General features: G+C 45.7%; 2 protein-coding genes and 1 pseudogene across 9 annotated transcripts in view; 2 read left to right on the plus strand and 1 right to left on the minus strand.

Annotated features, from left to right (window-relative positions):
* OVOL2 (ovo like zinc finger 2) overlaps window positions 1-16,177 on the minus strand; it is a 35,431-nt gene extending 19,254 nt beyond the window's left edge. For 2 of the 3 annotated variants that reach the window (XM_050745379.1, XM_050745381.1), the window contains exons 1-3: window positions 15,715-16,064; window positions 14,553-15,362; window positions 13,675-13,895 (exon numbers count right to left, since the gene is read on the minus strand). In XM_050745379.1, coding sequence (XP_050601336.1) covers window positions 13,675-13,895; window positions 14,553-14,652 — 321 coding nt within the window. In that variant the 5' untranslated portion in view covers window positions 14,653-15,362; window positions 15,715-16,064. Of the gene's footprint in view, window positions 1-13,674; window positions 13,896-14,552; window positions 15,363-15,714; window positions 16,065-16,091 lie in introns of those variants that run through there. The other variant, XM_050745380.1, reaches the window with a different exon arrangement.
* The window catches only part of LOC126929204 (protein PET117 homolog, mitochondrial), a 549,430-nt gene that overhangs the window by 438,201 nt on the left and 83,338 nt on the right, over window positions 1-27,891 (plus strand). The window lies entirely within an intron of this gene.
* LOC126929191 (thioredoxin-like protein 1) lies at window positions 23,776-24,953 on the plus strand (annotated as a pseudogene). The gene has a single exon (XR_007717091.1). The product of XR_007717091.1 is annotated as a thioredoxin-like protein 1 (transcript).

Genomic DNA, 27,891 nt, shown 5'->3' on the forward strand with positions numbered 1-27,891 from the left:
CAGTTGGATCAATAGAATGCAATGAAGATGTGTCCGTTCCAGGTTTTAAGAGACCCTGCAGCTTCCACTTCTTCCCTCTTGTAAGCCAGCTGCCACATAAGAAGTCTGAGGCTACCATGCTGTGAGGAAGCCCATGCTAGCCATGTGGACAGCCAAAGGCCACATGGGGGAGCACGGAGGAGCCAGATATGAATAAAGCCTCACTGGACTCTCCAGCCCAACTCAGGGCTGCCACCAGCTGAATGAGTGGCCTCCGCTAATGCTACTCAGAGTAGAACTGCCTAGCAGAGCCATGCCTATAGCTTTTGTCTTGACCCACAAAATCATAAACGCATAAAATTATCAGTTTGTAAAGTGACTTGGTCAGGACTCCACAACTTTGTTACACAAAGCAAACACAACCAGACCTGGGTCTGGGCTCCCTGCTGAGTGCTTTCCACCACCTTTGCTACTGCTGAGGAAGAACATAGAATCTACATCTGTGTGATAAAAATGATGTGTTCAATTTTAGTATCTGATTTGGTAACTTTTGAACATGTGACGTGAATGTTACCAAATCAGACCCTTTAGAAGATGGATCCCATTGCTCTGCCAAAATTCATCACTAGCAAGAAGACTGGTTCTTTCCTGGCTCCATGCTCTCCCAGCTTCAAATACTCTCCTCTTTCATCCACCCTGGGTATTGCCCTCCCAAGACTCAAGGGAGCTCAGTTGCTCCCTTGCCAACGCAGCCTTCTCCAAATACTGCAGCCCATGACTAAACTGCTCACTGTCCCACGTAAACCAGTGCCTCTCAGACTCCAGCATACCTATGCCTCCCCTGGGGTCTTGTTAAAATGCAAGTTCTGATTCAGGAGGTCTGGTAGGGTCTGATGTGCTGCATTTCTAACCAGAGCCCAGGAGATGCCACTGCAGCTGGCGCACATGCCACACTAGCCCTGAGAAGTCATGCTATATTCCATCTCATTCCCAAGACTCACTATGCACACAGTTCATCTGGTTTTCTCAACTCAACACCTTGAGGATGGTCGGCAAGCATTCAGTCCCATTCCTGCCTCCCTACCCCCTGCTCCAAGCCTAGTCTAGGGCCAGTGCACAATCAGTATGTGCTGACCGGCAGCTGGGAGCAGGTGGCAGGATGCAGAGTCTCAAGGGAGGCACAAGACCCCAGAACAGGGTATTCCAGTCAGCCTTTTCCACCAGTTCATTTTCCTTTGCTTGGAGCTTAATTTGCCCCAGCTAACACTGAGAAGGCCCTGATCCGTGACAAGCCCTGTGCTTACAGCTGGAGGCAATACAGTTAGAGATGGTTTAATCCCCAGTCCCTAGGAAGCTGCCGAGTCTAGTGGGGGTGCAGGCAAGTCAACAGCCATTGACATCTGAGAGGCCCAGGGGTCCAAGGGGGCACCTACTCTGGACCTGCAGCACCAGGGAAGATGTTTCCAGAGGAAGTGAGCTCCTTAGCCAGGAAAACATGAGGAGGAAAAGGGGCGCACAGCAAAGAACATTCCAGAAGAGGATGGTGGGAAAGAGGGAACTGTGTGTGGTTCAGCATGGCTAGCCTGAGCCTGGGAGAGCAGTTAATGAAGAAAGCAGTGGTAGCTGAGAAGAGCAAGATCCCCTTAGGAGTCCACCTTGAGGGCCCTACTGGAGCTGGAATGTAGTCAAAGGGCAAGAGGGAGCCATTGGAAGACAAAGGGGGACCATCACAGCGGCTGAGTTCAATGACCCAGTTGAGTCCTGGATCCTCATCAACTGCCTCACTCCCCAGAACTGCAGCTACCCACCTCTGCCCAAGGCTTTCCTATCACCCAGGCAGATCACGTTCTCCTCCTTGTCCGACAGACCTCATCCTGCTCACAGCCACCCTTGGAGGGATTTGAAAAGACTAAATATGCTCCACTAAGTACTTTGAACTTCTAAAGACCAAGTGCGCACAAGGACATGTGAGTGGTAGTGAGGGGCTAATGAAATAGAACAAAGACAATTACCCTGGTAATTCCAATTAAAATTAGTAAAAACCTGCAACTGTCTTTTGAAAGTCTTGTAGAATGTCCCTAAGGACTCACCAACCACAATTCAAACATGAACTCTTGTTTAATCTTTTTGATAAATTTCTATTTTTAAAATGCTCTGAATGCCATACAGATGTCTTCTATTGCAGTCTAGAGTGAAAATCTCAAATCACAGGCATTATTTTGTTTGAAAAGAATAAGATCTTAAAGGACACAGGAAAGGGAGATCAGTGACAGTTTAAGGGAGTAGGGGGCCAGTAGATCATCTGACCAAGACATAGAAAGCACTTTATTTAGTTTTGTTTGTTTTTAACCTTTTTTAGAGATGAAATCTCACTATGTTTCCCAGGCTGGTCTTCAACTCCTATCAAGGGATCCTCCTGCCTCAGCCTTCCAAAGTGCTGGGATTACAGGCATGAGCCACCATGACTCTCCAGGAAGCTTTATAAAACAGGGGAGAAAATGGGAATGGAGAGAAGGGGTTGGAGACTCAGGGCACACCTAATTCTCAAGGGGACCTTTCCTCTGGTTTTCTTGGAGCAAAAATGAAAATTCTCCACATACCCCTCAGCAAAGGCAAGTTTTTCATTTCTCCCCATTTCACAGCATGGAAAGCTGAATCACCAAGAAGCGGCTCATGTAGGGAATTCACCCTGTGGCACACCCTCCAATCCATTAAGTGCTGCTTACCACCCTTATGACCAATCCAGACATCAGATATTAACAAATTACACTCAAAGTCTTCAGGAGCCTTGTTGAAAAAGATGTAATGTTACTTAATGGCAAAAAATCATGGCTGACAAAGCCAGCTTCTGCCAGACTATTTCACTTCTCAGAAAGGAAGGGATCTTTGTAAATTCCTAAACATGAAATTTATCCCCAAAAGTATATTAAATGTGGCTTGTGCCTTGAAATTTGGTTTGTAATAGCAAAGGACTGGAAACTAAATATATGTCTATCAACAGGAACTTGCTAAAAAATGATGGCAGAGGGCCGGGCACAGTGGCTCAAGCTTGTAATCCCAGCACTTTGGGAGGCTGAGGCAGGTGGATCACCTGAGGTCAGAAGTTTGAGACCAGCCTGGCCAACATGGAGAAATCCCATCTCTACTAAAAGTACAAAATTAGCCAGGCACAGTAGTGCATGCCTGTAATCCCAGCTATTCAGGAGTCTGAGGCAGGAGAATCGCTTGAACTTGGGAGGCAGAGGTTGCAGTGAGCCGAGATTGTGCCATTGCACTCCAGCCTGGGCAATAAGAGCAAAACTCCACCTCAAAAAAAAAAAAAAAAAAAAAAAAAAAAAAAAAAAAGATGGCAGAACCTTACAATTAATGCACTGGACAAAGGTAAGAGGCTAGAAGCAGTTCAAGTGTCACCTGCCAGCCATGTGAGTGAGCCCTTGTGGATGTCCATCCCAGTCAAACCCCCAGAAGACTCCAGTTTCAGCCGCCATCTGACTGCAGCCACAAGGCAAGGACCGCCCTGCTGAGCCCAGTTATCCCACAGAGATGGATAATACAATATTACATTATTTCAGCTATTAAATTTGGAGTCACTTGTGGAGCAGAAATAGGTTAACTGGAACAGTAATAAACGTATCATTCTCTCCAGACGCCAGACCTGCCACATTTCTAAGTGTCTCTCCCAGGACTGCATGGTACAGAAGACATATCTGACTCCTGGACTGATGTCTCATGGGCCAGAGGACCAGTTGACCCTGCCTGGATCAGGATCACGGCTCTGCTCACTGGAGCACCTTTATTATGTTTACATAGGTTTACACCTAACACTACCTCCTAAAAGTTAAAAAAGAGTTAATCAGTCTTACTTTGTTCCTCTACAAGTAGTAAACTAAACTTAATTACATCTTAGTCATGTTAGTTACAAAACAATAGTGGAACAGAGAGACAATAAATCTGAAGGATTGAAAAAAACCCTAGATCTGGCTAGGGGTGTGATATGGAATGTCATTTAACATTACTATGTCACAATTTCCCCACATGTAAAACAATAAAATTATATTAGATGATCTCTTCAGCAGTATAAGAAGATAAGAGCAGGGTCTGTTTTCCAGTTTCCTAAATTCCTTCAATTCCTGCCCCACCACTTAGTTTGTGGCAAGTTACCTAACTTAGTTGTAGGCAAGTTACCTAACTTCTCTAAGCCTTAATTTCATCACCCGTAAAATGTGAATAATAATATTTCTGTGGCTGGGTGAGGTGGTTTATGCCTGTAACCCCAGCACTTTGGGAGGCCGAGGTGGGTGGATCACCTGAGGTCAGGAGTTCAAGACCAGTCTGACCAATATGATGAAACCCCGTCTCTACCAAAAATACAAAAATTAGCCGGGCATGGTGGCATGCGCCTGTAATCCCAGCTACTTGGGAGGCTGAGACAAGAGAATCATTTGAACCCGGGAGGTGGAGGTTGCAGTGGGCTGAGACCATGTCGTTGCACTCCAGCCTGGGCAACAAGACCAAAACTCTGTCTCAAAATAAATAAATATAACAATAATAATAATAATAATTACCTCGTAGAAATAAATGAAGAAATTGGCAGAGCACAGTGGCTCATGCCTATAATCCCAGTACTTTGGGAGGCCAAGTCGGGTGGATCATCTGAGGTCAGGAGTTCAAGACCAGCCTGACCAACATGGCAAAACCCATCTCTACTAAAAATACAAAAATTAGCCAGGCATGGTGGTAGGCACCTGTAATCCCAACTACTCGGGAGGCTGAGACAGGAGAATCGCTTGAACCCGGGAGGTGCAGGTTGCAGTGAGCAGAGGCTGTGCCATTTTACTCCAGCCCCGGCGACAGAGTGAGACTCCATCTCAAAAAAAAAAAAAAAAAAAAGAAAAAGAAATGAAGAAATTAAATTTTAAAAGCTACTTAAAAAGGACCTGGTACTTTGTAAGTCCCATTATAGTTAGACCAACTCCAAAATCCTGTGGTCCTAAACAAAAGGTAATTGGTCAAAATTTCTTGTTTCTCGGCCAGGCATGGTGGCTCATGCCTGTAATCCCAGCACTTTGGGAGGCTGAGGCAGGTGGATCACTTAAGTTGAGGAGTTCGAGACCAGCCTGGCCAACATGGTGAAACTCTGTCTCTACTAAAAATACAAAAATTAGCTGGGTGTGGTGGTGCATGCCTATAGTCCCAACTACTCAGGAGGTTGAGGCATGAGAATCACTTGAACCCAGGAGGCAGAGGTTGCAGTGAGCCGAGATCATGCCACCGCATTCCAGCCTCAGCCATAGAGCAAGACTCTGTCTCAAAAAAATAAAACAAAAAAATATGTTTCTCAATTTGCTTTTGAATTTTTCTCTCTTTGATGGAAGAAAAGGGGAACTAAAAAAAAAAAAAAAAAAAAAAAAAACCTAAACTAAAAAGGGAGCCACTAGCCCCCAGTCCTTTATCTGCAACTCTGTAATTCAAAAAGCTCTGAAAAACAGCTGGGTGTAGTGGCTCATGCCTGTAAACCCAGCACTTTGAGAAAAGCTCTGAAAAACAGTTGGGTATAGTGGCTCATGCCTGTAAACCCAGCACTTTGAGAGGTGGAGGCAGGAGGATCACTTGAGGTCAGGAGTTCAAGATCAGCCTGGCCAACATGGTGAAACCCGGGCTCTACCAAAATACGAAAATTAGCTGGGCGTGGTGGCGCACACCTGTAATCCCAGCTACTCCGGAGGCTGAGGTGGGAAGGTTGCTTGAGCCGAGAGAGCACCACTGCACTCCAGCCCGAGTGACAGAGAGCGACCCTGTCTCAAAAAATAAAATAAAATAAAATAAATAAAATAAAATGTATGACAAAAAGCTCTGACAACCAACATTCTCTCCTATCTCCAGTGACAGTGAAATCTGACCTGAGCTGATGTAAAAATATTTGCAGACTTTATCCCATTTAATGTCAATATTCATATGTTTTAATACAGAAATTATTAATATATTTAATTATAGGGTACTGCTCCCGGCCTGCCAGGGGTGGTTTTTACACCATGCTACCTTCTGGCAAAGCTTAATTGTCTCACCCTTAATCCAAAATTAACACTTTGGAAAAGGCTTATTAATGAGGTAGGGAAACTACCATAGAGGGAGGAAAATGACATAGGTCTTGAAATTAATTCAGGTCACGAAGATGAAGAGAGAATGAACAGCTCTCCAACCCCATGGCCTGGCGCTTTTCTGAGCACTGTCCTGTTTTCTGCAGGATCTCAGCTTTCATTTCAAAAAATGTGTAAAATTCTCCTCAAGTTCTTCTAGAAAACAGGACTCGGCGGCAGAACAAACCAATCATTGTCTCTGCACTGCTGAAAACTGCAGGAGCATCCAGGGAGGCAGGGCCTTCAGCTGGCCCTCTGACCAACTTCAAAGCTGGCTCAGATCATTCACCTGTCAAACTTCGAAAGGTGAAAACAACGACAAAAGAAAGAACAACCTTTATTTTCTGTTGATGTTTCTAGCAGACAAGTTCATTTAGTTAATGGTCCTGTTTCCTGTAGGAGGACATTCTGAGTCCAAGGCTACCTTCTGGTGGCCATTTGGACAAGATTTCCACCGACACGTGGCGATGCTTGAATGCTAAAAGCGTGCTAAGCATATTTCCCCAATTCGTTTGGCATTCAGATTCCCCTCCTGGTCCTATGTACCGTTTCCTTAGACTTCACAACTCCCCTACATGGTAGAATGGAGAGCCTTCTCAAATGCAGAGAAGATGAAGGGAATATATATCTTTATAAACCCAAAGAAGAAACTGAGGCCCAAAGAGAAATGACTTGCCCACGGCCACATGACTTGTAGTGGCCCACCCTGAGAATTTTGAATGTGGTTGTCATCTGCAAAACTTGTGCCTACAGTTCCCTCAGGACAGGCCCACAGGTCTGTGGGGCAGGAGGAGGGGGCATGAACCCCATTGTTTGTCTCATGTCATCATGAGTCCTTAATGTCAGACTATCAACACTAAGGGCTAAAGCATCAAAGCCACATGTTGACTACGGCTGACATACTGGACAGTGCGGTTGTCCCATAATGCAATGGAACAATGCTGAAAAGTTAAAGATCCTTGGGTTGAGTTTTGCCACTAACAACTTTGAGGAACTCAACAAAAACTTGCTGGACTTAATTTTTCTCACCCTGAAAGTAAGGAGATTTGGGGCCATACATGCTTTAAAGGTTCCTGTAGTCGATCCTGTGGAAGGACTCAGTATCTATCCCAACTCCTTTTGGTGGGCCTTCCTGTACTGCAGAAGCTAGAGAAGTGAAAACTACACTTCCCTGACTCCTTTGCCATGAGGATTTGGGAAGTAACTTGGGTTCTACCAATTACATGCACTACCAGGAGATCTGAATTCAGCCCCGAGTTAACTGGGCAGAGACAGGCAAGAGGCAAGTGTTTTACACTCTGCAATGGCAGCCGTCGAGGTGGCAGCTTCCTGATTGGGCAGCAGCCGCAGCTCCTAGGTGGCCCCAGTTCTGCTCTGTGGCTCTGAGTCATTCGTAAGAGCTCAGCTTGCTCTTTCTTTAGTCCATTTAATACCTTTCTCTGCTTAAACTAGCTATAGTGGATTCTGATGTTCATAACTAAGCCTATGTAGTCCTTTCCAACAATAAAAACCTACTTCATCTATATTCAAGTTTAAAACCAGGTAATTAATACACATTGTTCTCATATTCCTCCTTTTCCCCCTTTTAATTAATTTAACCTTCATCAAAAATCCATTCCAAGCATTTTTCCAGTATCCCTTTTCTTCCTGCTTTCTACGTTTTCCTTCAAATGCTATCACTCATGTCTAGGGACTGTTGACTTCTTCCCCCGCCTATATTCTTGTTCTATGTTGACTTATGTCCTTCTGTGACCCAGGCACTACTGCACTGGTTGCTGGGGAGTGCGAGCCCAGTAGGAAGTGTTCCCTGGCTCTAATGGGTCTAGAGTGGAAAAGAGAAGTCCGTTGGCCAAATGTGCAGCCAAGAAAATGGGCAGCAGGTTACAATGGGGACAGCAGGAGGAGTATTCAAGGCTGTCTTGGGAGACAAAAAATAGGAGGAAAGGAGTCAGAGATGGCGCTTATATTCCCTTCCAAATATCAAATGAATTGGTTTTTAAAAATGGCTTAAATCCATAATTCACAATAAAGTGAATGAAATAACAGATTGAGAGCCAGGCTCAGTGGCGTGTGCCTACAGTCCTAGCACTTTGGGAGGCTGAGACAGGAGGATCGCTTCTGCCCAGGAGTTTGAGACCAGCCTGGACAACATAGTAAGGCCCTGTCTCAGAAGGAAAAATAAAGAAAGAGAAAGAAAAGAAAGAACTAATTAGCCATCAATGGAGAATTCTGGTTAACGACTGATTATCTTCATTTATAAAGGTAAATAAAGTGAATCCAGCATTATTCTGCCTTTCAAAAATGAACTGTGCCACTGGGAAACCAAGCAGTAGATGAGGCAAAGTGTGTCTCTATAGAAATACATCAGTTAATAAACAGAGGACAGAATTAGATTACTGCTGTTTTAGAACACCTAATAAGCCAAAATATTTAGGTCCTGAGCATCAACTGCTAACATCAGAAAAAGAGAGATAACCAAATATTCAGTGCCTCTGATGAAGACAGATGCCTCCCACTGTGACATATTCTAGCTAAAACAGAATAGAGCTGACCAAGTGGGGAGAGTTGCATTGTCCAATAGAACTTTCTGTGGTGACAGAAAAATTATATTCTCTACTGTCCAGTACATTGGCCACTAGTCACACGTGGCTACTGAGCACTTAAAATGTCACTCGTGGAAATGAGGAACTTAATTGTTATTTTGAGATGGGGTCTGGCTCTGTTGTCCAGGCTGGAGTGCAGTGGTGCAATCTTGGCTCACTGCAACCTCTGCCTTCCGGGTTCAAGCAATTCTCCTGCCTCAGCATCCCGAGTAGCTGGAATTACAGGGACAAGCCCCATTAATTTTTTTTTGTATTTATTTAATAGAGTCAGGGTTTCACCATGTTGGCCAGGCTGGTCTCGAACTCCTGACCTCAGGTGATCCACCCGCCTCGGCCTCCCAAAGTGCTGGGATTACAGGCATGAACCACGGCACCTGGTCTAATTGTTCATTCTTAATTGACTACGGCTGTGATAGTCACATGTGATACTGGATGCTGCAGCTGCAGATCCAACTACTCGTTTAGAGAAAACCTAGGGGACTGAGGAATGTTAGGCACATGGTGATGTGCTCAGCAAAATCCAGACTGTTGGGAACTCTACAAAACAAATCACCCATTTCTTCAACAATTAACTTGATGGAGGGAAAATGTATGAAATTAAAAGAGGCTCAAAAGACATGCCAATCAATTACAACGTGTAGACATTATGTGGACCTGATTAAGCAAACTAGAGGGGAAAAGTAAGAATTTATGAGACAATTAGTAACGTGAACACAATTGGTAATGTGGGTGTGATCATGAATTTTGGTTTTTATCCACTAAACGCACATTCTGAATGATTTGCAGTTGAAATGGTATGATGTCCTAGATTTGCTTCAAAATCATGTGTGGGGCAAGGGGTGGGGGTGTGCCTGGGCAGGAATGGCCATGGGGCTGTTGGGGCTGGGTGGCAGATACGCACCGCTGCGCCTTTGAGATTCTAAATAATACAAAGTGATGGGGGTATGGGGACTACTCCATAAACACATCTGCACCACTACAAGACTCGTTAGAGAGCTGAGTAAAAGGCCAAGAATACTTTTGAAAGAATCTAAACTTACTTTATTTTGAAGAACCCATGGAAGAAGGCAAAAAGAAAGAACAGAATAGGACAGGGTGAGAGGACAAATTCCCTTGGTACTCCATACTGGGACCTGGGTCCTACCAGCCAGAGAATCACGAATGAATACTATCAGTCAACTGGGTTAACTTCAGAGTTACTTCGTTTCTAATAAGCCTCCACAGGACAATGGTGATTAGTATTTCCTGGGTTTCTCCACCCTGCAGCTGGAGACCGGCAGATGGATCCAGCACAAAAGAGACCTGCCGTGCACACTCTGTGGAATGTAAGTCATCTTCTCACCCCTATTTGTTTGGCAAATTACAGAATTCTCAGCAGTAAAGAGACAATTTCACAATCTGCCCTGAGGCACACCGTCAAAAGGCAGATGGGCTGGGAAAGTCCAGCCACATTTCTTAACCTGCGCCTCGGACTCCTTTTCCAGATCCACCCATCAACACGATCAGTGTCCTTACTGCAGCCAACAAAATGTTGGGCATTAAAACTTGCTGTATGTCACTGTCAGCTAACTTCCTCTTGGGCAGTTTACACATACGCAGAAAGCTAAACACTTTACACTCACTATCTCATTTAATCTATGCAACTCTTGTAGGAGGCTGATTGTTTGAGTCCTCCACTTTACAGATCAAGGAACTGAGGCCCAGAGGAGATAATGTATCCATGACCACAGCTGTTAAGAGGGGCCCGACTGGCCGGCCGGGTGTGATGGTTCACACCTGTAATTCCAGCACTTTGGGAGGCCAAGGTGGGCGGAATCACCTGAGGTCAGGAGTTCAAGACCAGCCCGGAAAACATGGCGAAACTCCGTCTCTATTAAAAATACAAAAATTAGCCAGGCTTTGGGGTAGGTGCCTGTAATCCCAGCTAATCGGGAGGCTGAGGCAGGAGAATTGCTTGAACCCAGGAGGCGGAGTTTGCAGTGAGCTGAGATTGTGCCACTGTGCTCCAGCTCTGGGCGACAGAGCGAGACTCTCTCAAAAAAAAAAAAAAAAAAAAAGAGGAACACGATTGGGATTTTCCTTCTGACATCATCCAGAGCTTCTCCTCTGCCCAGCAGGAGCACCCACACTTCTTGGCTTGGCCCCTTCACCATCTCACCCTGTCCTGGTTACATTTCTAGCTCTTTACCGCCAACTCTCTCCCTGACCCCAGCAAGCCCTGTTTCCTATCTTCAGCCACCACAGCTTCATCCTTTCTATGCTCCAGCTGCGGGACTCAGCCCACACTGCCCTCAGGCCCACCCCCTCCCTTCTCCCCGGCTTTCAAATCCACATCAGGACACCTTCCCCACTCAAACTGGTCACATCTTTGCTTGGAATTCTGGTTTCACGTTCACGGTCCTGCAGCAGAGTTAATGTTTGTGTCTCCCTATTAACCCAAATACTATCTACGGTAATTGGACACAAACCATGTTCTACCCTCCACTCATTTATCCTCACAATGCTATCAAGTAGGTATCATTATTATCATCTTACAGATAAGGAAACTGAGGCCCAGAGGGTAAGCCACTTGCTCAAGGTCACACAGCTAAGAAGTGACAAAGCCAGCGCTTACATGCTTAATAACAGCTACTACCAGATGATTCTGGAAGGAACACCAGGTTGGGAGCATTTTTACCTCCCGCTGCCTTGCACACCCCAGGTGTTAGATGGGCAGAGTGTTGCCTCTCTGTGCCAGGCAGTGGCTCAAACCTGCCTTTCTTGTGGTCCCGGGAGCCCACTGCCTAAGAAACAAATTCTTGGCTGGACACGGTGGCTCACGCCTGTAATCCCAGCACTTTGGGAGGCCGAGGTGGGCGGATCACATGAGGTCGGGAGTTCAAGACCAGCCTGACCAACACGGAGAAACCCCATCTCTACTAAAATTACAAAATTAGCAGGTGGTGGTGGCACATGCCTGTAATCCCAGCTACTTGGAAGGCTGAGGCAGGAGAATCACTCGAACCCGGCAGGCAGAGGTTGCAGTGAGCTGAGATCGAGCCACTGCATTCCAGCCTGGACAGCAAGAGCGAAACTCTGTCTCAAAAAAAAAGAAAAAGAAAAGAAAAGAAAGAAAAGAAACTAATTCTTAGAGAAACTCTGTGAGTTCAGCATGCCTTGGAAAGAACTTTATAATTATACAGGCAATTCGTTCAGTCATTTGAAAACTGCCAATGCCACGGCTGATGATAATTCTGGAGGCTTGGCGCATATTAACACCAAAATGTCTCCTTTTTGAGGATAGAGGCAGAAAGAAGGAAGCTAAACATCCCCAGTAAATAAAAACTCCCCTGGAAACTATGGAAAGAAGACTTTTAACGGTTCAGGAGTGAATTGTGCCTCTCTGCCCCACTTCCCCCAGAGAACAGGCAACTAATCTAGGAAATCAGATTGGTTTACGTCTTCCTTTAATCCAGGATTCCAACGGCCCTGTGTGCCTGAGGCAGAAAAGATTGCCTAAAATGTTGGTTAAGAGACTGGATGAGAATCTGTCACTTTCTCTCCAGGGGAATCTGGGCAATTGGGGGACAGAGGGGCAAACTAGCTGCAGAGGCTCCCAAAACAACGTTGCAATTGTCCTTTCAGCCTGGTGATAAATATGCAAGTGGGACACTTTGTAGAATTTCCCGAAGGGCAGAGCTACCAGCCTCAGGCAAATTGTTCCCTCCCATTTAACCCCGCCTGGCCCAGAAGAGCCTCAGGCCAGTTGACTTTGAACCTCACCCTCACACTTACCGCTAGGCTACCGGACCGCACAGTATCGGCACTTCTTTTTTAAAGAGGTCTTTCCTTTGGATCCCAGCTGAAGCCTCAAACCTCAATTCATAACCAAATGCGCTTCAGCCCACCCCGGAGTCAAACCCTGGGAATATGCAATGTGCATAGGGGAGGGGTGGCCTCTCCCAGGAAAAAGAGGACTGCTTTCTCAATCCACAGCAAAGCCCAGGCTCTCCCTCCCCACTCTCTACTCCCGGTCTGGGTGGCGGGAGGGCACCGGAGAACCCTGGAATTACCACCTATACCGGGGATCTGGGGGTGCACAGCGTCGCACTGCGGCCCACCAGGCTAGAAAGTGGGGTCAAGTGATCATAAACCGCCACCCACTAGCTCCAGCTGGCTGAGTCAGTGGAATGGGATTCCTAAATCTTGGTGGGTAGCTGATACCTTTGAGCAGACCATCATGGAAGTTCTGCCCGAAAGCGCAGGTGGGCGTCCAGAATGTTCGAGGGGGCCCTGAAAAGCGACCATAGATGGGAGCAAACACTCCAATCCACTGGGGTAAGGGCGCTCGAGAAATCGGTAGTTGAACCCTTTTACCCATCAACTTAATTCAAGATTGGAAAGATGACAGATCTAAAGTGCCGTGCACAAGCCTCCTGTCTAACAGACACTGGGAACCGCTCGTGTTGGGAGAGGCCCACTATGTGTCAAGCTGCCGCCCATATCCAGAACATAAGCATGGGGGGTGAACTCTCAGAACCGCGGCGCCAGGAACTGCGTTTCAGAGGGTGAAATTTCTGAGAGCGCGGGGGCTTCCTTTCCGACCTCGGGAACTCCGACGGCCTTCGTTATTCTACAGGCCTGGCGCACAGAATGGGCTGCTGGCGGAAGGCAGCGATGCCAGTGCCTTTTCCGCAGTTCCAGAGGCAGCACTCGGCATCAGGCGGGGCCACCGGGTGGACAGAGCCCACTCTGGGAACCGGCCGCCCCTGCGCAGCAGCTACCCTGCAGGCGGGAGTACGCGCCGAGGCGCCCTGGCCGCCGCCCAGGGGCAGGTGCAGGAGCTGCGCGGCGGGCGCGCTCGGGGCGCGGGTGCCGGGTTGCGCGGGCGGGCGCGGCAGGGAGGGGCGCCGGCCCCGGGAGCCCGACGCCAGGGCGTGGTGCAGGTGGCGGCGGGGGCAGAGTCGACACAGTACCTTGATTTTCGATCTGGCGACCGGGCGCTGCTTGGCCGCCAGGTGTCCATCGGGGCCCTCGGCGTCGCCGGGCTCGGGGGTTTCGCGCTCGGGGGCGTGCGGGGACGAGCTGCTCTCGGCTCCTCCAGGCTCCCCCGCGCTGCTGCTGCCGCTGCCGCTGCTGCTGCCGCCGTCGCTGCGGCAGTCCTCGGGAGGATCGTGGAGCAGGCGGCCCAGGCCCACTGCGGAGGGAGGGGCCGCGCCCCGACATACACACTCGGCGTCAGCCTGTACGCCCGCGGCAGTTTGACCTGCGGGCGGTGCTGCCGCCGCCCCGCCCCGGACCTGGGCACCTCGCCAAGTGGGCAACGTCGCGGGGGTGGGCGAGTAAGCCCCGGATCGACCCCTACGGCTAGCTTGGAGTGCTGGGGGCCTCTTCCCGGTCCCAGCCCTGGCGCCCACGAGGAACCGGGTGGCCACGCGCGGCGGAGGACCCTGCGCGCCAAGTTTCCTCTCTGGGCGGGGGAGGCGGGTCTGACCTCTCCCCAGCTAGCCCCAGAAGGGTTGGCGGGCCTTTGTGCACCCCCATGAGGACGTGAGATTGGGGGTAGCCCCTGCTGGCTTTCAATCCCTTTCCTGGGCCACCTCGGCCCGCGCTGCAGCCAACGGTCCTGCCGCCGGGCAATTAGAGGCTCCCACTAGGGGGAAGGGGGCGCCCAGAGTCCCGGGCATCCCAGTCCCTCATTGCCCACCCTCCCTCGCCTAGAAGACCCCCGCGTGCCCCCCGGAAGAGGGGATGAGGTGGGGAGCCCGCCCCTGCCGATGAGCGGAGAAGACCCACCACCCCTTCCCCCACCCCGGGAGCCCAGCGCCCAGGCCCGGCCCCCGCGCGCGCTCACCTGGGATGTAGGTGTCTGCCCTTTTCTCATCCGGGAGTTCATCCCAACTGCGGACCGAGACCCCCAGGCTCCTCCTCTTCACCAGGAAGACTTTGGGCATGGTGGGGTCCCCTCTCCCGACCGCGGCCCCCTCCTCCCGGCTGCTCCCCGCTAGGGGCGACGGCGGCGGCTCCGTCCCCGGCTCCTGGCGGCCAGAGCCCACCTTCCCGCCTCGCCTGCCCTCTTCCTCCACCCCCCGCCGCGGCGCGGCCCAGGCCTCTCCCCCGCACGCCTGGCGACTCCCAGCCTCCCGGCTGGGCGACACCTATGCCTTAAATCGCGAGTGAGACCACGCCGGGGAAAAAGTTTCATAAGGTGGAATAGAAAAGGCACCAGGAAACTTGGGAGTGAGCATGCGCCCTGCAACATAACGGTGTCAACAAGCTCGCTACCTGTCCGACCGGTTCCGGCGGCCGGGGCTGCCTGTTCCAGCCCTTCCTTAGGCATGAATGTTTGCAAAAGAATTTAAAGTCTGCTCTTCCCCCTCCTCTTTTTAAGAAAGGAAGAACATTTTTTAATCAACCCCCGCCCCATTATCCCATCACCTGCACCTCGAGGCGAGCTCTTCGAAGTAAACCCCAGGTTCGCCTCCCAGGGCACCCCTCCGGTGAGTTGGGGCCTCCCACGAGTTGCCCCCCTCCCCCGCCCGGTGGATTTGTCTTCGACGAGCCAGAAAATGGCTCAGTTCCTCTGGACCTTGTGGAGCCTTCCCGGGGCTTGATGAAATCTGGGCGGTCAGAAGGGCGAGGCGGCGGGAGACTTCCAAGGATTCTGATTATTAATAATGGGGGGTGGGGGCTTAGGAGCTTAAGCTATCCATCAACTACTACTCCCCCCCAAAAGCAGTAAAAATAAATTTATAAATTCAGCATCTTTAGAACACGTTATTTTTCTGACTAGTATCATACAATTTAAGAAAAACAGGGCTTGCCCCGCCAAAGCAGCTTCTCCCCTCAAGATGTTGCACCCCGAGGCCCCCTCACCCCAAGTAAACACACAATAGAAACAAAAGCCAGGAGCATATTAAGCAAATGCAGCCTCAAAACAAGCCCCCAATCTTCGTCCACTCCCACCATTGCCTCCCCTAACCACCCGATCCCCAAATTCTGAGACTGGGAAATACCTTTCCAGGAAGCCAGCATAGTGAACATTGGCTACATCTTCTCGCCGCCCCTACCGGGGAGGTAGGAAAGCTTTGCATTTATTATTATATCTGTTTGTTCCTATCAACCTTTATGCCTGGAGGAGAGAGGGAGAGAAGGAGGGGGAGTTGGTAAAATATGCCAAGTTTCTAAAGCAGTTGTGCTCACGTTGGGGGGCGCGCTGCCCTTCCCAAGGCCTTGTTCGGGTGCGCCCAGGACAACGGGCACAGCCTCGTGTATCGCTGCGGTCGCCCTCCTCCAGGAGGTCGTCAGACGTGTGCCAGCTGCCGAGTGCTGCGGGGGCGCGTCTGACCAGGGATGCCCTGGAGCCCACGGCTCACCCAACAGCCAGCCTCACCTGCCTGTAACCTGACCCTCTGCGCTCGCAGCCTACAGCGCCCGGGAATCAACACAGCGGTTTTCCTTGCTCCCTTCCGCCCTGAATGGCCCTTGGGGACACAGCCGCCTGGTAACGGATTTCTCGGCGCTATTGGCGGACTCGCGCGGCGCAGGCAGCCGGGGCGCAGCTCTGCCCGGGCTGCAGGCGGAACCGGTGCGCGGCGCCTCTAGGTCTGCCCTCAAGGAGTCACCCTCTCTGAACTGAACCCTGAACTCCAGCTTTTCTCTAAGGAAAACCAGCTAAGAACGAAAAAGACTTTGATCCCAGTGAGCCGGAGAAGGAGGAGGAGGAAGACATTTCTGTGGCGGTGCAGGAAAACAAGGCTTCTTGTCTACGAGGCTGATGGGGCAGCTTCCGGGAGACTCTGCAGATGTATTTTTATCCGCCAACAAACGGGATTTGCTAGAAAGAAGGAGCTTGGGTGAATGGAAGAGTAAAAATAAAGTACAACTATGAAGCTACAGAATTATTCCCAGTCTTTAAAAACCTTCAAAACTTCACTTGGTTCAGAAGTCCCAATTATACGGAAGAGGCTGTCAACTCCATTTATAAAGCTTTTTTTTCTTTCACAGGTTTTCAAACCAGTGAGTGCCTTGACTACTTTACCTACTTGTATTATTTAAAAAGATTATAGGACGATGAGGTATAAGGCTAGAAACCTCCAAGGGAATGCAGCCTTTAGAGGTTTGGGGATGAAGACTTAACAGGATAACAACACTTTTATTCTATGATCACTGGATGCACACCTACTATATTTGCTGGGTGCTTCTTGAGGAGAAAGGAATTTTAATGTGTTTTATTTCTCTTTTTTTTTCTTGATCAGACGTGATGGGGTCTATCAAAATTATTAACATATACAAAGAACCAGCTTTCATCTTGGTTGACTTGCCTCCATTGTAAGGTCGGTTTTCTAAGTTTTATGAGAGGCGTTGATGAAGTATCCCAGAAAGTAGGATAAGAAATGAACCCAATTCTTATTTTCTTTCACTGCTATTATATGCTTATACACTATTGGTGAGAATGCAAATTAATTCAGTCCCTGTGGAAAGCAGTTTGGAGATTTCTTAAAGAACTAAGAATAGAATTACCATTGGACCTACCAATCCAATTACTGGGTATACAACCAAAGGAAAATAAATCGCTTTACCAATAAACACTCGTGTGTTTATTGCAGCACTATTCACAATAGGACAGACATAGTATCAACCCAGTTGCCCATCAATGGTGGACTGAATAAAGGAAATATGGTATATATACACCCTGGAATACTATGCTGCCACAAAAAAAGAATGAAATCACATCTTTGCAGAAACATGGATGCAGCTGGAGGCCATTATCCAGTGCAAATTAACTCAGAAACAGAAAATCTAATACTGCAGGTTCTCAATTAGAAGTGGGAGCTAAACATTGGGTACACACAGATACAAAGTTGGGAACAATTAACAAGGGGGATTCCAAAAGTAGGGAGGGAGAGAGGGGGGAAAGTTTGAGAAACTACCTATCAGGTACTATGTTCACTATTTGTTGTTATTTTCATTTTATTTTTGAGACGTAGTTTCCCTCTGTTCCCAGGCTGGAGTGCAATGGTGAGAGCTCAGTTCGTTGCAACCTCCACCTCCTGAGCTCAAGCAATTCTCGTGCCTTAGCCTCCCAAGTAGCCAGGACTACGGGTATGCGCCACCACACTAGGCTACTTTTTGTATTTTTAGTAGAGACGAGGTTTTGCCACGTTGGCCAGGCTGGCCTCGAACTCCTGAGCTCAAGTGATCTGCCTGCCTCGCCCTCCCAAAGTGCTGGGATTATAGACATGAGCCACCACGACTGGCCTGTGTTCACAATTTGGGAGATAGGATCATTAGAAGCCCACATTTTAGCATTATGCAATTTAGCCACGTCACAAACCTGCACATGTACCCCCGAATCTAAAATTTAAAAAGAAAAGAAAAAGTAAATAACACTTTAAAACTTTTTCACATTATTTCCTAAATGCCTTTATTTACATTCATTTGGTAATATTATTTGTCCCATTTTTTAAGAAGGAGGGAAAATAGGCTATGAGAAACCAAGTAGCATTCAAGTTCCGCCGGGCGCTGTGGCTCACATCTGTAATTCCTGCACTTTGGGAGGCCGAGGCAGGTGGATCACCTGAGGTCAGGAGTTCAAGACCAGCCTGGCCAACATGGTGAAACCCCATCTCTACTACAAATACAAAAATTTGCCAGATGTGGTGGTGCACGCCTGTAATCCCAGCTACTCGGGAGGCTGAGGCAGAAGAATCACTTGTACCTAGGAAGCAGAGGTTGCAGTGAGCCAAGATTGCCCCACTACACCCCAGCCTGGGTGACAGCAAGACTCTGTCCAAAAAAACTCTAACTGTGTTGCCCAGGCTGGAGTGCAATGTCACGATCTCAGGTCACTGCAACCTCTGCCTCCCGGACTCAAGCCATTCTCCCGCCTCAGCCTCCCGTGTAGATGGGATTACAGGCGCCTGCCACCACGCCTGGCTGATTTTTGTATTTTTTGTAGAGACGGGGTTTCACCACCTTGGCTAGGCTGGTCTCGAACTCCTGACCTCATGACCCACCCGCCTCAGCCTCCCGAAGTGCTGGGATTACAGGTGTGAGCCACTGCTCCCAGCCCAATTATTCTTCATATGCACATCCTCATATCTCATTTGCAACAAAGTCAGTTTAACCTATTTGTTAAATAACAAACTATCTGCATAAGTTAAAAATATATAAAAGTAGACATTTATATCTGAGCCTCTTATTACATTAAGCACAAAATGTACTTTTGATTGTCTTGTCAAATTGTAGAGATGAGTTGCTGAGGCAGTGCAGGTATGTTTAGTAGAGTTGAGTGAATTTGGGCTGTAGCTATTGGCCTTGAAATAGATTCATTTCCATTCCTTCCACCTGGGATCGTGGCCTGTGCCTTATTTGGACGGAGCCCTCATTATGAAAGCAATTTATCTGGCTCATATTACACAATGTGTTAAATACCTTGTTACCTCTTTAAATATAGACATTTTGGTCATAGTCAAAGTTGAATACTCAGAACTTAAAAACACCCACAAGATGTTAATAAAACCAAGTTCAATTTTAAAAAAAGAAGAAATGAATCCAATTCTTTACGAATCTCAAGACTGAAGTTGGAAGAGACAGGAGACATAATGTGGTCCATACCCCACCCAATATTGGGGGTGAGGGGTCTGTACAACATCCTTGGTAGGTGTGTATCTAGCCCTGCTTGAGTACTTCCAGAGGTGGGAAGCTCACTGTCTCAAAAAGCAACCTATTCTCTGGTTAGACAACAACGATGCTAAAAAGCTTCTCTTTCTGCTTGTGGAAATCCGCTTTCCTGCCCTTCCATCTCCCCTTTTATTCTGTCACCCAGGGCTGCTGAGACTCCCTCTGCACTTCCTCCTGCTGCACTCCCTCCCCTTGGTAGTTCTTCAAATTCTTGAAAGCCGCCATCTGCACCCTCACTTAAGACTTCTTTTCTCCAGTAATATATAGTCAGGTTGAAAGGAGGCAGGTACAAACCTGCTCAATGGCATCCCTGGAGCACAGAGCAATAAGGAGAGGGTAAGATGTTGAGAAAATATTCCTAAGGAAACTTTATTTAAACTTTTTTTTTTTTTAGGCAGAGTTTCGCTCTTGTCCCCCAGGCTGGAGTGCAATAGCAGGATCTTGGCTCACTGCAACCTCCGTCTCCCAAGTTCAAGCGATTCTCCTGCCTCAGCCTCCCGAGTAGCTGGAATTACAGGCATGCACCACCATGCTCGGCTAATTTTTTGTATTTTTAGTGGAGATGGGGTTTCTCCATGATGGTCAGGCTGATCTCGAACTCCCGACCTCAGGTGATCCGCAAAAAAGAAGAAAGAAGAATATAAGGATTATAAGGGAAAACAGCAAAACTACTATTGTTTGTAGTCACTATCATTGTCTATGGAAAACCCAAAAGCATCTGTAGACAAGTTATTAGAATTAATAAGAGAGTTTAGCAAGGTCACAGTGTAGAAAATCTGAATGTGGGCTGGGCACAGTGGCTTATGCCTGTAATTCCAGCACTTTGGGAGGCCAAGGTGGGTGGATCACGAGGTCAAGAGATCGAGACCATCCTGGCCAACATAGTGAAACCCCGTCTCTACTAAAAATACAAAAATTAGCTGGGCGTGGTGGTGCGTGCCTTAGTCCCAGGTACTCGGGAGGCTGAGGCAGGAGAATCACTTGAACCCAGGAGGTGGAGGTTGCAGTGAGCCGAGATTGCACCACTGCACTGCAGCCTGGCGATAGAGCGAGACTCGGTCTCAAAATATAGAAACAAAGAAAGAAAATCTAAGTGTGTAAGGTTTGAGTGTCAATTAAATTTCTACATGCCAGCAACAGTCAGAAAAATAAAAAGACTAATCAAAAAATGATTTAAAACACAACAAAAATACAAAGCCCCTTAGAATTGATTTTTTAAAAGTATTGTGCAAGCTCTTTGTGTATGAAATTAGAAAACTTTATTGGTAGCCGGGCGTGGTGGTGTGCACCTGTAGTCCCAGAGACTCGGGGGAGGCTGAGGTGGGAGGATCACCTGAGTCTGGGATGTGGAGGTTGCAGTGAGCCTATATGGTGCCACTGCACTCCAGCCTGAGCCACAGAAAAAGAAGACCCTGTCTAAAAGACAATCAAACAACAACAACAAAAATCTTTATTGGAAGACATTAAAGAAGACACTAATCAATAGAAAGTTTTACCATATTAATGGATTGAAAGATTCAGAATCAAAGAGGCCAAAAATCTCCAAATTCATCTGTCGCTGTAATACAATTTTTAAAAATACTTGACAGTCTTTTTGTGGGACATGATAAATTTCTTTCAAAGTTTATGTGAAAGAAGAGTCGAAACACTCCTGAAGGACAAGGTGTGTAGACTTGATCGATCAGATACCAATAGTAATTAAAATGATGTGGCATTCACTCACAGAGGGACAAGTGGTACCTGAGAGAGAGCCTGGAAACAGCCCCACACATATGTGTGCATTGATTTATGACAGAGGGTATGCAGTGCAGCAGGGAAAGATTTCATATTCAATAAATGGAATTGGAACAAGTGGTTATCCATTCGGGAAAAATAAAAGAAAAACAAAGGAAACTGAATAACACACATATCAGTTTCTGGTGGATTAAACATTTAGATGTGTGTGAATACATATACACGTATATGCATATAGACAATGTAGAAGAATATGTTTATGACCAGAGGATAAGAAAGAATTTCTTAAATAAGACCCAAAAAATAAACCACAAAAGAAAAATGGTTTCCACCTTGAAGAACTGTGAACTTAAAAAAGAAAAGAAAAAGGTTGGGGCCAGGCACGGTGGCTCTCGCCTGTAATCCCAGCACTTTGGGAGGCCAAGGCGGGCAGATCATGAGGTCAGGAGATTGAGACCATCCTGGCCAACATGGTGAAACCCCGTCTGTACTAAAACTACAAAAAATTAGCCAGGAGTGGTGACGTGCACCAGTAGTCCCAGCTATTCAGGAGGCTGAGGCAGGAGAATTGCTTGAACCTGGGAGGCAGAGGCTGCAGTGAGCCGAGATAATGTCACTGCACCCCAGCCTAGGCAACAGAGCCACACTCTGTCTCAAAAAAAAAAAAAAAAAAGAAAAGAAAAGGTTGATAAATTTAATTGTAGACAAATTAAGAATGTCTTTATCAAAACACACAATAAGGAGAATGATACGCTAAACAATAAACTGAGTAAACTTTTTGAACACATTTCTCTTACAAATGATGAGAATCCAGAATATATAAAGAACTCTTATGAATCAATTAAAAAAAAAGACAAACTCAATAGAAAAATGGCAAAAGACATGAACGGGCATCTCCAGGAAAACATTAATATATAAACATACATATAAAAGATGCTCAATCTCATTCATAAACAAGAAAATGCAAATTAAAATGACAATGAAATACTGTTTTATATCAGACTGACAAAATCGAGGAGTCTGAAAATACCAAGTATTGGTGAGGGCACCAAGCAATAGGTTTGACTTTATTTAGTAAAATTGAGCCAGATATTCCAACCCACATTTTTAATCTAGAAAAACTCATACATTAGTGAACCAAGAGTCACAGGCAAGAATATTCATAGTATCATCATTCATAATATTCCAAAAAATAAAAACTCAACCTAAAAATAAAAGACACAACCCAATTATCTGTCAATAACTAATTGGATGAATAAATTGTGATAAATTTATGCAATAAAAATAAATGACCCCACAGCCACACACATCAATAAAGCCACACAATCAAAAATATAGTTGAATGAAAAAAGTGAATTACAAAAAAACTTATAATATTCAAATTATTTTTAAAAACACATAAAAGTGAATAGGCTATTTAGGAACGCAAATATATGTGTTAAAACCATTACACAACAGGCCAAGTTTGGTGACTGAGGCCTCTAATCCCACCACTTTGGGAGGCCAAGGTGGGCGGATCCCCTGAGGGATCCTGAGGTCAGGAGTTCAAGACCAGCCTGGCCAACATAATGAAACCCTGTTTCTACAAAAATACAAAAATTAGCTGGGCATGGTGGTACACACCTGTAATCCCAGTTACTCGGGAGGCTCAGGCAAGAGAATTGCTTGGACCTAGGAGGCGTAGGTTGCAGTGAGCCAAGATCCCAACACCGTACTCCAGCCTGTGCAACAGAGCAAGACTCTGTCTCAAAAAAAAAAAAAAGCAAAAGCAAAAACAACAACAAAAAGAAAACTATTAGGCAACAATGGACAATTATGGAAGAATATCAAAAGAATTATGATGAAGAAAAAAGTCAATCTCAAAGTTTACATATTTTATGATTCCATTTATATAACATTCTTGAAATGACAAAATTACAAAAATGGAGAAAAGATTAGTGGTTGCTAGGAGTTAAGGATTTGTAAAAGGAAGACAAAATATTCTTGTGGCATTGGAACTGTGCAGTATTTTGACTGTGGTGGTTGATATACAAGCCTACATTGCATGGTGAAATTGTATAGAACTAAGTATACACACACACACACACACACAAATGAGTACAGGTAAAATGGGGTAAATCTGAATAAAAGCTGTGGATTGTTTCAATGTCAATATCCTGCTTGTGATATCATACTCTAATTCTGTAAGATTTACGGCAGGAGAAGACAGGAAAAGGGCACACAACTGCCTATGAATTTGTATTAACTCAAAATTAATAATTTAAATAATCATTAGTTACAGTAAGAAAATGACTAATAACAAAAGTCAGGATAGTAGTGACTACCATGGGGAGAGGAAAGGTATACACAAGGAGTGTCCCAACACAAAGAAAAGATAAATGTTTGAGGTGATGAATTTCCTAATTACCCTGATTTGATCATCACACATTGTATACATCTATCAAAATATCACAGGTACCCCCAAAATATATACAACTATCATATGTCAATAAAAAAATTCAACCAAATGGCCAGACGCGGTGACTCACGCATGTAATCCCAGCACTTTGGGACGTAAAGGTGGGCGGATTACTTGAGGCCAAGAGTTCACCAACATGGCAAAACCCTGTCTCTACTAAAAAAAAAAAATTAAAAATAAATTCAACGATCCCTCCCCGCCCCCTGGGCCGCTCCGCCCCCTGGCATGACTCGGCACTGAGAGTCCCGGGAGAAGAAGGGGCGGTCGCCACCTCTTCTGTCCAGGCCTCGGCCTTTCTGAGCGTCTCTGCTTCCTCTCCCAGATCGTCTTCTCCTTCAGTTTGGAAGCCAGTGGCGTCGCGGCCACCCTGCCGGGCTCTCTGTGAGGATGGTGGGGGTGAAGCCCGTCGGGAGCGACCCGGATTTCCAGCCAGAGCTGAGCGGCGCGGGCTCCAGACTCGCCGTGGTCAGGTTCACCATGAGAGGGTGCGGGCCATGTTTGAGGATTGCCCCAGCATTCAGTTTTTTGAGTAATAAATATCCACAGGCTGTTTTCTTGGAAGTCAACGTACCTCAATGTCAGGGAACAGCTGCAACAATATATCAGTAACACCTACATTTTTGTTTTTTCGAAACAAAGTGAGAATTGATCAATATCAAGGAGCAGATGCTGTGGGATTGGAAGAAAAAATCAAGCAGCACTTAGAAAATGACCCTGGAAGCAGTGAAGACACAGATATTCCAAAAGGCTATATGGATTTCATGCCTTTTATTAACAAAGCTGGTTGTGAATGTCTTAATGAAAGTGATGAGCATGGATTTGACAATGGTTTACGAAGACACGACCTTCTTGGAATCTGACTGTGATGAACAGCTACTTATTACTGTGGCATTCAATCAACCTGTTAAGCTTTATTCCATGAAATTTCAAGGACCAGATAATGGTCAGGGCCCTAAATATGTAAAAATTTTTATCAACCTACCCCGATCTATGGATTTTGAAGAGGCAGAAAGAAGTGAACCAACTCAAGCTCTCGAACTGAAAGAGGATGATATTAAAGAAGATGGCATTGTTCCACTTCCTTATGTTAAGTTTCAGAATGCTAACAGTGTAACTATATTTGTTCAGTCGAATCAAGGTGAAGAGGAAACAACAAGAATTTCATATTTTACTTTTATTGGTACTCCAGTCCAGACAACAAATATGAATGACTTCAAACGAGTAGTTGGCAAAAAGGAGAAAGCCACTAACGTGCAAAAGACACTGGACAACCATATTGCAATCAGATCTACAGCTCCTGGATAATTGCTTGATTCTCGCCGGAGACTGTCAATGTTTCATTCATTGCCATGACCAATAAATCATTGCTTTTGTTCAGATGGTATCACTAGTGTTTCCATTGTAATCTTGACTCATGCAATTGTAAATTAAAGTCACTACTTTTGCCAAGATTAAAAAATAAATAAATAAATAAATAAATTCAACAAAGCTCACTGACTCGTTGAGATGACTCTGGCCCTGTTGACTGCTGATGCTGTGCTCCAGCCTTCTCAGTTAGATCTGTTTGGGACCTGGGTTGTCTGGTAAGAGTCAGACTTGACAGCAACCCCTCTTTCTAGGTTGAACCTTATGTCCCGTTCCTTTTGGTAGATTTAATGGATTACTGTTCTGCAGCCAGTTCTTCATGTGGTACCTGTTAGGCCAGTCCTGGGGGAGGCACAGAACAAACATTAGTCAGTCTTGCAAAGCCTTTCTTTCACTTTAAAGTGAGATTAAGTTAATTCCAATTTGGTTAAAAACTTCCTAAAAAGAGAAAATTTAGTCTACTGATTTGGAATAGGTAAATGGACTTTAAACTTTCTTTAAAGTTGGTAGGTACTGTTAGATTATAGTCTTGAGGTTCATGTGAAACCAGTGTTACCTTATTTTGATTTCCTTGATCAGTTCAGGGCCTGAAACGTCTGCAATGGGGGAGGCAAAAGAATTCAAAATTTTCTGTATGAAAGCATTTTTCACCAAAATGAGCCTCATCCCTTTATGCAAAACACACACACTAAAGGAAATAGGGAAACAGCCTTTTTATTTTATTTATTTATTTATTTTTGAGATGGAGTCTCATTCTGTTGCCCAGGCTGTAGTGCAGTGGTGCCATCTTGACTCACTGCAACCTCCGTCTCCTGGGTTCAAGCGTTTCTCCTGCTTCAGCCTCCTAAATAGCTGGGACTATAGGTACACGCCACCACACCCAGCTAATTTTTGTATTTTTGGTAGAGATGGAGTTTCACCATATTGGCCAGGCTAGTCTCAAACTCCTGAGCTCAAGTGATCTGCCCGCCTCAGTCTCCCAAAGTGCTGGAATTACAGGCGTGAGTCACCATGCTCAGCTGAAACTGCCTTTTTATTTCTCCTTACCATGTATAAGTTCAGTCATTGTCTTCAACACTGTCTCAAATACCTGTTTTTTGTTTTGGATAGTATCTTCTCTGAATAAGAAGCTGAACTTTCCGTAGAGAGGCCCTGGAGTCTAAAATTATCAGAAAATTAATTTAATTGTGTCTTCTACTATGATCTCTTGTTCTGACAATAAGAATCCTTATTACTGTCTCAAAAAAAAAAAAAAAAAAATCAACCAAAATCCCAAGGAAAGACAAAGAGAGGCTGGGTTTTCAAAAAAGTTCAACAAAAATCCCAAGGAAAGACAAAGAGAGGCTGTGGTTTCAGGCTGGTAATGTTGGATTTCTAAACCAGGAAAGTAAGAAAAAGTATTATTATTATTATTATTTTGAGATGGAGTTTTGCTCTTGTTGCCCAGGCTGGAATGCAATGGCATGATCTCAGCTCACTTCAACCTCTGCCTCCCATGTTCAAGCGATTCTCCTGCCTCAGCTTCCCAAGTAGCTGGGATTACAGGCTAATTTTTTGTATTTTTGTTAGAGACGGGGTTTCATCAGGTTGGTCAGGCTGGTCTCAAACTCCTGACCTCAAGTGATCCACCCACCTTGGCCTCCCAAAGTGCTGGGATTACAAGCATGAGCCACCGTGCCCAGCCAGAATAATTATTATTGTTTCACTGTGTATATATACATAATACACACTCTTGTCTGTAAAATATATTTTACGACAATTTTTTTTGAGGTATAATTGACAAGAATTGTATACATTCAAGGTATAGGTGATCGTTTGCTATACATATACACTGTGAAATGATTACTTTAGTCAAGCGAATTAACATATTCATCACCTCACAGAGATACATGTGTATGTGTGTATGTGTGTGGTGAGAATACTTAAGATCTCCTCCACTAGCAAATTTCAAGTATACTATACAGTATTATTTACTATAGTCACTATCCTGTACATTAGATCTCTAGAGCTTATTCATCTAATTACAGAACCTTTGGTCAACATCATCCCTTTTCCCCCACCCCATCCCCCTGGTAACCGCCCTTCTACTTTCTGCTTCTATGAATTCGACTTTTTAAGATTCCACATGTAAGCGAGATCATGCAATATGTGTACTTCTCATCCTCCAGGTTCATCCATGTTGTAGAAAACGGCAGAATTTCCTTCTTTTTTAAGGCTGAATAACATCCCATTATATGTGTATATTATATATATTTTTTACGTTTATATATTATATATTAACAAGCCATGAAAGAAAGGTATATATCCAAAGGAAATATATATTATATATAATAAATAAAATATAGCCAGGCGTGGTGGCTCATGCCTGTAATCCCAGCTACTCAGGAGGCTGAGGTAGGAGAATGGCTTGAACCCGGGAAGCAGAGGTTGCAGTGAGTGGAGATCACACCATTGCACTCCAGGCTGGGAGATAGAGTGAGACTCCATCTCAAAAACAATTAATTAAAAAATATATATATACACACTATGTAATATATACACATGTTCTTTATCCATTCATCTGTGGATGAACACTTCAGTTGTTTCTGTATCTTGGCTACTGTGAATAATGTTGCAGTGAACACGGGATAGCTCTTTGAGATACTGATTTTATTTCCTTTGGATATATACCCAGAAGTAGGACTGCTGGATCTTATGGTAGTTCTATTTTTATTTTTTTGAGATACCTCCCTACTTTTTTCCACAATAGCTGTACCAATTTACATTCCCACCAATAATTTCTGAGGGTTTCCTCTTCTCCACATCCTTGCCAACACTTGTTATTTGCTGCCTTTTTGGTAATAGTCACCCTAACCGTTGTGAAGTGATATCTCATGGTGGTCTTGATTTGCATTTCCCTGATGATTAGTGATGTTGACTACATCACTGTTAGTCATTTCAAGTACCTGTC

This window comes from Macaca thibetana, chromosome 10 (genome assembly GCF_024542745.1).
Source record: "Macaca thibetana thibetana isolate TM-01 chromosome 10, ASM2454274v1, whole genome shotgun sequence".
In the NCBI taxonomy this organism is placed as follows: Eukaryota; Metazoa; Chordata; class Mammalia; order Primates; family Cercopithecidae; genus Macaca; species Macaca thibetana.